This window comes from Symphalangus syndactylus, chromosome 15 (assembly GCF_028878055.3).
Source record: "Symphalangus syndactylus isolate Jambi chromosome 15, NHGRI_mSymSyn1-v2.1_pri, whole genome shotgun sequence".
Lineage (NCBI taxonomy): Eukaryota > Metazoa > Chordata > Mammalia > Primates > Hylobatidae > Symphalangus > Symphalangus syndactylus.
This window is the reverse complement of record NC_072437.2, coordinates 20,340,334-20,350,251: the sequence shown is the minus strand read 5'-3', so window position 1 is coordinate 20,350,251 and position 9,918 is coordinate 20,340,334. Positions and strand designations below refer to the sequence as shown.

Genomic DNA, 9,918 nt, shown 5'->3' with positions numbered 1-9,918 from the left:
TCAAGCCCCGGCCTGCCGCCCAGCCGCACGCAGCCTCCGTAAGATTTCGGAAGCATAGTTTTGGGAAACTTACAAAGAGGGGACTTGTTTGCCGGATGGAGACAGTTGTGGGTCCTGCGGGCCTGACACTGCCACAGACGGGCCCTTCCAGAAACCTGTTGAAAAACTGTTCACTCACACTGTGCATAACGCTGCTTGGCCACTTTTTTCCTTCAGCCAAGGAACCTGAGTCTACTTTTGAGGCAGTAACTCTGAAAGCCTTTGCATGCTATTTTTTTTCCCCTTGCTCCCCCTCTCTCACTCTTCACTTTCCTTCCTTAAAAAAAAAAAAAAAAAAAAAAAAAAAAAAAAAAGTGCCGTGAAGTAAAGGGGTTTTGCGGTTTGTAGAGAAATAAAGCACTTCTGAGAAGGGACGGCGACGTGACTTTGAACTTGGCTCAGCTCTTCTGTGCCCTGCAGAGAGAGGAGAACTAGAGCCGGGAAAGAATAGCCAGGAGGGCCCAACCCGCAGGGTCTCCGGCGGGAATTAAGGCGTCCGCCCCACCGCCCGGCCGCGCGCGGCCCCTGGAATCCGGCGCGAGCGAGCGCCCAGCCGCGCGATCCCCAAACGCGGGAGCAGCAAAGGCGAAATCAAAGCGAAAGACAGAATGGGTCAAAGAGGAGAGGGAGGGAGGACTGGGGAGGGGGTAAGACAGTGGGAAAGGAGGAAGACTTGGAAGTCTGATGGCCTGAAAGAAGGAAGGGAAGTGAGGTCTCTGCATGTGCAGGTCTGCTATTCTCATAACCAATCTCCAAGAAAATATTTTCCTTCGGAAATATTTTTGGAGTAAGCCTTTCCAAATACTCTCCTCTCGCGCTCGCCTCCCATCCCCATAAAAATTGATGAATAAAGCAAACACGTGTGTAGTATAAAAATTGCACTAGGCAATTTTTAATGGATTCAACGTAGCAGGGCAGCCTTTCTGCCAAAGATGTTCTCTTTTCTCTCTGCGTCTATGTCTCAGGTCCCTTTAGGTCTAGAGGGCCATTTTGGCTAGTGCCCTTCGCCCCCTTTTATGCACTGAGAGAGGGGTGTAGAAATGCGAACATTTCTTCCTTTCAGGGAAGGTGAGAATCTCCACCTTCCAGGCAAACTGCCTTGCTTTCAGACAGGATGCCACAGCCTCCCTCCTTGCACTCCCACCCCACCCCCAGGACAGGGAAGAGTGGGACGGAGGGAGGGCACAGGGCCCCTTATGCAAGGGGCTGCGGCCAGCGCCAACCTGCAGAGACTCGCTTAAGCCGGGAGAGGCTGCCTGAGCCGGCGCAAGAGAGCCCGGGTTCTGCCGGCCATAGTGAGCTAGGGGATTCTTCCCGCGTTTTTGTTGATTTCATTTCAGAACATAATTCTGCAAATTGATTATTTTCTCTTCATTTAATTTTATTTCAACTCCTAGAGATTTATAAATAAAAGCAGTTCTCCAGGCCAGCCAGGTGAACACGCCCGAGGCGCTGGCGTCAGGCCGTCCCTTCACACCTCTGCAGCCTCTGGGCCCTCCGTTCCCTCTCTGGTTACCTCGGGAGCGCGAGATTTGGGCGGCGCGACAGGAAATGTCCGCAGCGGTCAGCCTGGGGCCGCGGGGCTGCCCAGGCGCGGCGCCGGGAGCGGCCTCGCCGCTGGGCCACCGCCCGGGTGGCACTCCCCGCTCCTGGAGAAGGAGTGGATATATATGCTTTCTAGAAGGTTTAAGCCCTGCCGTGTCTGACGGCTTCTTCTCCCGAGACCCTGAGCCTGACCCGCAGCCAAACTCCGGCCTGAGCCTCGCTTGGTCTCGGGCGTTCCCACACTTCTCAGCCCAAGGATGCGCGGCCCGGCTTCTGGGCATTTACCCTGAGGGTGACACTGTCTTTAAACGACTTCCAAACAACCCCCTTCCACGCGGGGGCCGCTGCCCAGTGTTTACTGGTGTAATAGGAGCAGGACGCAAGCGGCGGGGGGGAGCTCAGCGCGCCGAGGGGCGGACGGGGACGCCGCGGGGGGCGGGGAAGGCGGTGTCTGGGTGGGCGTCCGGAGGGTGGGAAGAAGGGGCATGCCTGGCTTTCTCTGTGCCCATCGTCCTGCACCTGTGGTTTCAATGCCACAGAGCAAGTTTACAAAGGCGGGGTGAGAGTAGGGAGCGTGCCAAGCGGGCAGCAGACCAGCCCCCCGCCGCTCCTTGTGGCGCGCTCCCGGCGAGGCCCCGGGCCTGAAATGTCCCCGCGCGCAGAGCCTCCTGCCGGGCGACCCAGCTGTTAGCCACGTCTCGAGCGGCCAGGAGTGCTCGGGCCAGGCGTCCCCGGGGTTTTCGGTGTCCGCTGTGAGCTGCTCGGATCCCGGGGGAGTCGGTGGCCTATGCAGAAAGACTGGAGCGCTGGGCTGCGTCCCATTCCTGACCCGGCTGAGGGCGCCTTGACCCCGCGGCCCGGGCCCGCGTCCGAGCCACGCTGGACGCCCGGCTCCGGGAGCGCCGCGGTCGGCCGGGACTAGAAGCCGCGGCGCCGAGGTCTCGAGAGAAGCGCGGCAGGATGGCAGGCCGGGCCCGCGGGCACGTTCGGCGGCTGCCCGAGTCGGGAGCAGCTCAGGGAGCGCGGGGACGGAGGGGCGGGACCGGCCGCGGGGCGGGGGCGCGGGATTGACTAGGCCGCGGCGGCCAATCGCGGCGCTGGGAGGACGGGCGGGGCGGGAGCCGCCGTTAAAGGGGCGGTTTGACCGGGTGTGCCCGGCCTCGAGCTGGAGGGAGGGAGGGAGGCCGGGGCGGGAGACTAGGGGGTGCGGGGGGAGGGGAGAGGAAAAGGAGGAGACAAAAAATAAAAAATAAAAGGCTGCTGCTGCGGCGTTGGCGGCGCCCATCGAAATCAACAGAGGCGGTGGCGAACGCAGCCCACCGCAGCCGAGACCTGGGAGCCCGCCTGGGCCTCACACTATCTCGAGCCGCGGACTGCGCTGGGTCCACGCGGCGCGGCCACTAGTTTCGGGCCCAGCGCCCAGGCCCGACCGGCGGGAGGGAGGAGGCGAGCGAGAGATCACTTTTTTATTGTTGTTATTGTTTTTCAGCCCAGCCTCCCCCTCCTCCCCTCCCCCTGCTCGCCTTCTCCCCTCCCACATCCCCCTCCCCCCTACTCCCCCGGCTCCTCCTCCGGCACAACTTAAAGAAAGGGGGAGCGGCGCGGCTGCTGCCTTCATCTGGGGAAATTCGTGGCCACTGCAAGTTTACTACGCGAGGCGCAGCCAATGCCAAGCGCCGAGGCCGAGGAGGGCTAAACACTGCGGCCGCGGCTCGGAACAATACCCGCCGCGCGCGGGGCGGCGCGAGTAGGGCCGCGGGGGAGGGAGCTGTCGCCGCAGCGCGCCGCGGAGAGGACGCCTGGACTCCGCCTGCCGCCCCGGCGCCCCCGCCGCGGTCAGGTGGAGCCTCTGGTGCGCTGGCCCCGGGTGCCGAGCGCAGAGTTCGCCTCGGTCCTCTCCTCGCCCGCCTGCCTGGCGTTCGCACGGCCGCCGCGCTCGGGCACCGTGGCCCCGCCGCGGTTGTGACTGCATTCTACCGGCGCTGCTCGGCGCGGCCGGGCTCCGGGTCCGCTGGGCGTGCGAGCGAGTGAGTGTGTGCGTGCGCGCGCGGGTGCGCGCAGGGGTGGGGGCCGCGGCGCGGCGCTCGCCCCCCGGTAGCCCCCCTCTCCTCGCGGCTCCCTCCTCCCGCCCGCCCTCCCTTGCCCTGCCCGCCCGCCCCCGCCGCAGCTCCTTTAATACACTTTGGTTCTCCGCCTGGCTTTGGACTCTTCTCCTCCTCCACCTCCTCCTCCTCCTCCTCCCGCGCCTCCACCGCCGCCGCCGCCTCCTCCTCTTCCTCTCCGCGCCTTCGCTACGCGCCCGGCCGCCCCGGGCAGATCCAGGCGGCGGCGGAGGCGGCGGGCGCAGGAGAGCGGTTCCCAGGGCTGAAGCGGCCGCCACCACCGCCGCCTGTGCCTGGAGCCCGGTGGCCGCCGGACGCACCGCGCGGATCGGGAGCGGGAGTCGAGGAGGCGCGGAGGCGCGGGGCTCGCAGGGGCGGGCGGGCGCACTGGCCATGCTCCTGGACGCGGGTCCGCAGTTCCCGGCCATCGGGGTGGGCAGCTTCGCGCGCCACCATCACCACTCCGCCGCGGCGGCGGCGGCGGCTGCCGCCGAGATGCAGGACCGTGAACTGAGCCTGGCGGCGGCGCAGAACGGCTTCGTTGACTCGGCCGCCGCGCACATGGGAGCCTTCAAGCTCAACCCGGGCGCGCACGAGCTGTCCCCGGGCCAGAGCTCGGCGTTCACGTCGCAGGGCCCCGGCGCCTACCCCGGCTCCGCTGCGGCTGCCGCTGCGGCCGCAGCGCTCGGGCCCCACGCCGCGCACGTTGGCTCCTACTCTGGGCCACCCTTCAACTCCACCCGGGACTTCCTCTTCCGCAGCCGCGGCTTCGGGGACTCGGCGCCGGGCGGCGGGCAGCACGGGCTGTTCGGGCCGGGCGCGGGCGGCCTGCACCACGCGCACTCGGACGCCCAGGGCCACCTCCTCTTCCCGGGCCTGCCAGAGCAGCACGGGCCGCACGGCTCGCAGAATGTGCTCAACGGGCAGATGCGCCTCGGGCTGCCCGGAGAGGTGTTCGGGCGCTCGGAGCAATACCGCCAGGTGGCCAGCCCGCGGACCGACCCCTACTCGGCGGCGCAACTCCACAACCAGTACGGCCCCATGAATATGAACATGGGTATGAACATGGCAGCAGCCGCGGCCCACCACCACCACCACCACCACCACCACCCCGGTGCCTTTTTCCGCTACATGCGGCAGCAGTGCATCAAGCAGGAGCTCATCTGCAAGTGGATCGACCCCGAGCAGCTGAGCAATCCCAAGAAGAGCTGCAACAAAACTTTCAGCACCATGCACGAGCTGGTGACCCACGTTTCCGTGGAGCACGTCGGCGGCCCGGAGCAGAGCAACCACGTCTGCTTCTGGGAGGAGTGTCCGCGCGAGGGCAAGCCCTTCAAGGCCAAATACAAACTGGTTAACCACATCCGCGTGCACACAGGCGAGAAACCCTTCCCCTGCCCCTTCCCGGGCTGTGGCAAGGTCTTCGCGCGCTCCGAGAACCTCAAGATCCACAAAAGGACCCACACAGGTAACCGCAGGCTGGGACAGGGACCAGGCGCGGAGGGGAGACACGCACAGGCTGAGACTCAGTCTGTGGGTGCCGACGCTGGGCGCAGACCGCCAGCCGGGGACCTGGCATGGGAGGTGTTTTTGCGTGTACGAGAGAGCCAGCAGCTTGTTTCTGTTGGAGGATGACAGAATATTATTGGGCTGGGTTTTTCCATGTGCGGAAATCGAGTTTTAAATGATCAGCCTCACATCAAATGTATGCTTGGGTCATGCAATTGCTTCGTTTGCTCAGCCCCGGTTAATAATTTCCGTTCTAAGTAGAAAGCACAAAATAAAACTGCTCTCTAATTCGGTGCCCGGGAAGCGAGCCTAGAGAGGATTTTGCCAGCTTGTCTGAATGTGCTTTTCTGCTCAGAGTGTATGTCTGTTTGAGTGGTTTGTGTGTTTTCCCACTTCTTTTACTCGGGGTCCAAACGCCCTTCCCAGGACTGTTTCCCATTAAATGAGTCTGGTGTGAGCCGAAGCTATAATGCGTTTCTCATTTTTAAAGTGTTTTTAAAGCCCGTCTCGGGGTGGGTCGCGGGGGCTTTACTGTGGTTTCGCAGCAGTTTGTGAAATTCTCTAATGGGCACCACAGAGTTTGCGATTCCCAACTTGGACCCAGGTCAGCTAGAGCCCCAGGTCAGCTAGAGCCCCAGGCAGCGCGGCCCCGCGGGGGGATCGCGTGAGAAGAGAGAGCCGCAAAAGAACGCGCCTCCTGCCTCATAGATTATTCATCTATGACCAGGTCTCAGCCAAAATCGTGCCAGACGATTTCCTAAAAGAAAGCCAAATGTTTTAGCAACTTACCCCGTCAATATTTACTCCGAAGTGGGGATGCGCCAGCGGCCTATTGTTCTCTTCCGGGAAGGGAGGGAGCCGAGGTGCGAGACAAGCTTTTAACAAGGTTTAAAATTTGAGAAATTTATTTGCATGAAATGCTCGCTTTCGAGTCCTGTGTCTGAACGGATGTCTTTAAGAAACAATTTAGGTGCTAATGGAATTTAACGTTAAACGGTCCCCTTTCCAAGTGGAACGACGTTTGAGTTCTCGCACCTCTAAATGACTCCAAGCATTTGGAATTCTGGCAACAGGATGCAGAGACCGCCAGAAAATTAAACGGAGAGGTTTTGAAAGGCTTTGCTGACTCCCCCAACCCTCGCCCGCCAGCTTGTGCCTCTCCGCAGTCACTAGATGCTGCCTTATCTCTAATATTTACCTTTTCTGCAACTTATTTTTTAAAGACTGGAGGTGAGACTAGAATTGTGGTTAATTCAATTTGCAGAATTTTGGATGAAAAATACTGGCTCAGTCACTCTCCACAGCCCAGCCCCCAAACAACACGTAGCAACTCCAAATGTAATTGCTTACTGGCCCTGGCGAGAAACCGACAGCAGCCCAGCAGCCTGTGTGATTTTGATAATGCCCCAAATATTTTGTCATAATAACAGCTTCTCCGTGGCGAGAGCAACTTACTAGAAGCTGCAAATCCAAGAAGCCCTCTAAAAAGGCAGGCAGGGCCAGGAGCTACCCCACATTCCTGAGAAATTTGAGGAGATGGACGTCAGCCTGGAAGAAAGTAAAATATGAAATAAATGAGCAGGACTGTCGGGCGGGAAGGCGGTTAATTTGATCTTAGTTCTGCCGCAGAGGGGATTGGACTGGTTTAAGCGACCCAGCCCCCTCAGGCCCTTCTCCCTCGCCGCGGCCCAGCCCCCTCGCAGCCTGAGTGGGGGCTCTGCAGGCTCTGGGTGTCTGCAGCCTGCGCCGGTGTTTGCCGTCCACAGGGGAGAAGCCGTTCCAGTGTGAGTTTGAGGGCTGCGACCGGCGCTTCGCCAACAGCAGCGACAGGAAGAAGCACATGCACGTCCACACCTCCGATAAGCCGTATCTCTGCAAGATGTGCGACAAGTCCTACACGCACCCCAGCTCGCTGCGGAAGCACATGAAGGTACCACCGCGGCGGCCGGGAGGAGAGTGAGGCAGGCCGAGGCGCCGGTGCAGCACTGGCCTGGACCACCTCAGCCGGCCTGGGAGGGTCCCCAGGGGCCAGGGCGGCGGGGGGAACATTTCTGGGGGTGCTCTCCCCCAGGGTCCCGGCCCCACAGCAGCTGCACTCACACCCAGTCCCCTCTGGTCCCCCCTCCCGGCTTTTGTCTTGCAGGTCCATGAGTCCTCCCCGCAGGGCTCTGAATCCTCCCCGGCCGCCAGCTCTGGCTATGAGTCGTCCACGCCCCCGGGGCTGGTGTCCCCCAGCGCCGAGCCCCAGAGCAGCTCCAACCTGTCCCCAGCGGCGGCGGCAGCAGCGGCGGCGGCTGCGGCGGCGGCGGCCGCGGTGTCTGCGGTGCACCGGGGCGGAGGCTCGGGCAGTGGCGGCGCGGGAGGCGGCTCAGGCGGCGGCAGCGGCAGTGGCGGGGGCGGCGGCGGGGCGGGCGGCGGGGGCGGCGGCAGCTCTGGCGGGGGCAGCGGGACAGCTGGGGGCCACAGCGGCCTCTCCTCCAACTTCAATGAATGGTACGTGTGACGGGTTGGGGCCTCTCTCCCTCTCCCTGTCCCCCCCCAGCGCAGCAGTCCTCACCGCAGCTAGCAGCGAGGGCACCTTGTGATCATGTTGTTAAAATTATGAATCTGATTTTTATGATGATGAAAATTTTACCAGCAGAAGGATTTTTAAAAGTTTTTTTTTTTTAATAATAATAATCTAGGCATGAAGAGCAAAAATATCCCTTCCGGAGTCTTTGAAGCTGAAAATATAAAACAAATAAAAAATAAAAAAATAAAAACCCACAAAAATGTTGAACCAAACCTCCCTGCTAATCTCCATGCCCACATTCTTTCCCACCCTGTTCCCAGTCTTCTGACAAACTGTACATAGCGGACTCCTCCTTTCTCCTCCGAGGTGGTTTTAATGGCTTTTTGGTGTATAGAAGTTTGTCCATTTGTAAAACTCCGGATTGCGTTCCTCCCCGCCTTCCTCCCCTTCCCTTCCCTAAAGTGATGGGCTTTCTCTTTTCTCCTCTTTTAGTTTACCCAGTTTCTTTTTAAGTAATGTGGAAGAAAATGGTTTATTTTGTATTGTGGTATTGAATATTGTGTTCCTTTTTATGAGGCAACCTGATTGTAAACTTCATGTAACTATAGACTGGAAAAAATGAGCCGTGCCAAAGTCTCCCTTCTGTTTTTTCAGCACATTGACCCATAGCACACACATACACACCACCACCACCAACAACGCTTGTGAATGTATTTTTCTGTTAGCTGGGTTTACATGTGATGTTTTAGTGCTTTCGCAAGTTCAATTTGTTAGTTCCTGTATGAAAGATTGTGGGGGAAAAATAAACGTCGTGCCGTTAGCTTTTTCCGTAATAACACCCTTCCTTCTGTAAATACCCGTTACCATATTTATCCATTTGTAATTAAATTATGGTATTAACTTGCTACAGAGGAAACAATATTTATAAAGAATGTTTCTTAACTATAAATATGTACAATTGTGGGCATAAACTGTTTGAGATTTTTTATTTGAAGGTTTTAAGTGGTTTGATCATTTCTTGTGATGTTTTGAGAGTAATGCATACAGAAATATAATAAAATGTGTTGAAACTGCATGAACATACTATTTTTTCTAGCAAAGTTATTAAAGAAAATGGGGAAAGAGGCAGCTGAGGATTGACCTGGGTACGCCTCAGCGAGCCTGAGTGGGCGGGAGGCACATGCGTTCTGGGGAGGAAGGTGTGTGTCTGCATAGAAACCAAGCCAAAGTGCTCGTTTGGCAGAAGGTCTCAAAATTATTTTCTTCGTCCTTTGTTTAATAGCTGAGAGTGAATTAAATTTTTGGAAAGCTCCTGTGAGGAATGGCGGCAGGAACCTTCAGAGCTTCTAATGGCTCCATTATCTGAGGGAATGCCTTTCTTTCTTTCTTTCAGCTATTTGGGCTGGATTTAAGAGCACTAAACATTTCCTTATTCTTTGTTTTCCCCCTTTCCTGCCCCCTTTCCTCTCTCTCCCTCTGAAAAGCTGAGGTACAGTTATTTTTAATTACACATTTAAAACTGGGCAGAGTACTTTCTTTTTGAACTTGGCCTAATGATTATAGTTTTAAGGGCCCGTTTGTACCAAAAGTTGCTTGAAATTTTAAGCAGAGAAATCCTGCTGAAGCAAAGCAGCTGTGTGCCAACAAGCAGGATGGTCAAGGGAAGGTGATAAATAGGCTACATTTTGATCTTCTTGGGGGAGGAGATTAGATAAGAAAGCAATAAACCGTTGGCCCCAAAGGAAAGAATCTCTTGAAGAATTCAGTAAAAATAAAATAGAATAAGATATCAAGACTAAAATTGCCAGGTGGAAGTGAGAGATCCAGAGCCCCAGCCACCAGCTTTTCTCCTACGTTTACAGCCTTCCTACCTCCCCCGCAGGAGCTGATCAGAGTTTTCAAACAAGATACTCTAAGGAAGAAGGCAAAAATAATTGTAATAACGAAAGGGTAGGGATGGGGAAGATTATTTTTAAATTTCTGAGCCATCAAAATATCTCCCTCTTCTAGTAGCTCCAAGAGGCCTTGGGCGGTGCTGGACCTCCCCTCTCCAGCTCCCCCAGCTGGAAAAAGACTTGGGTGGTGGCAGCGACACCTCCAGAGGATCGCCCAGCACCGCCGCGGAGACGCAGAGCGCGGGTGGCTGCGATGGCTGCGGCTGCCCTGCTCTCCTTTCCCTCCAGCCCTGGAATGAGCCTCTGGGCCAGGCTG

The 9,918-nt window shown here is 57.8% G+C and overlaps 1 protein-coding gene across 2 annotated transcripts; it reads left to right on the top strand.

Moving 5' to 3' along the window:
* The first annotated feature begins 3,617 nt into the window (after positions 1-3,617).
* On the top strand, positions 3,618-8,782 carry ZIC2 (Zic family member 2). Of its 2 annotated transcripts, none has more exons than XM_055244193.2 (3): positions 3,618-5,154; positions 6,962-7,125; positions 7,339-8,782. In XM_055244193.2, exons 1-3 carry the CDS (start codon positions 4,080-4,082, stop codon positions 7,696-7,698), a joined length of 1,599 nt encoding a protein of 532 aa, XP_055100168.1. In that variant the 5' UTR covers positions 3,618-4,079; the 3' UTR covers positions 7,699-8,782. The 2 variants fall into 2 exon arrangements, with proteins under 2 accessions (XP_055100168.1, XP_063474740.1); XM_063618670.1 differs by having other exon boundaries at positions 7,302-7,387.
* The last annotated feature ends 1,136 nt before the right edge of the window (positions 8,783-9,918 follow it).

What these genes read in the sequence shown, in the direction of transcription:
- ZIC2 (XM_055244193.2), top strand. Translation starts at nt 4,080, where the DNA reads ATGCTCCTGGACGCGGGTCCGCAGTTCCCGGCCATCGGGGTGGGCAGC. An exon ending in CCACAAAAGGACCCACACAG is followed by an intron (nt 5,155 to 6,961) that starts GTAACCGCAGGC and finishes TGCCGTCCACAG; the next exon opens with GGGAGAAGCCGTTCCAGTGT. An exon ending in CGCTGCGGAAGCACATGAAG is followed by an intron (nt 7,126 to 7,338) that starts GTACCACCGCGG and finishes TTTGTCTTGCAG; the next exon opens with GTCCATGAGTCCTCCCCGCA.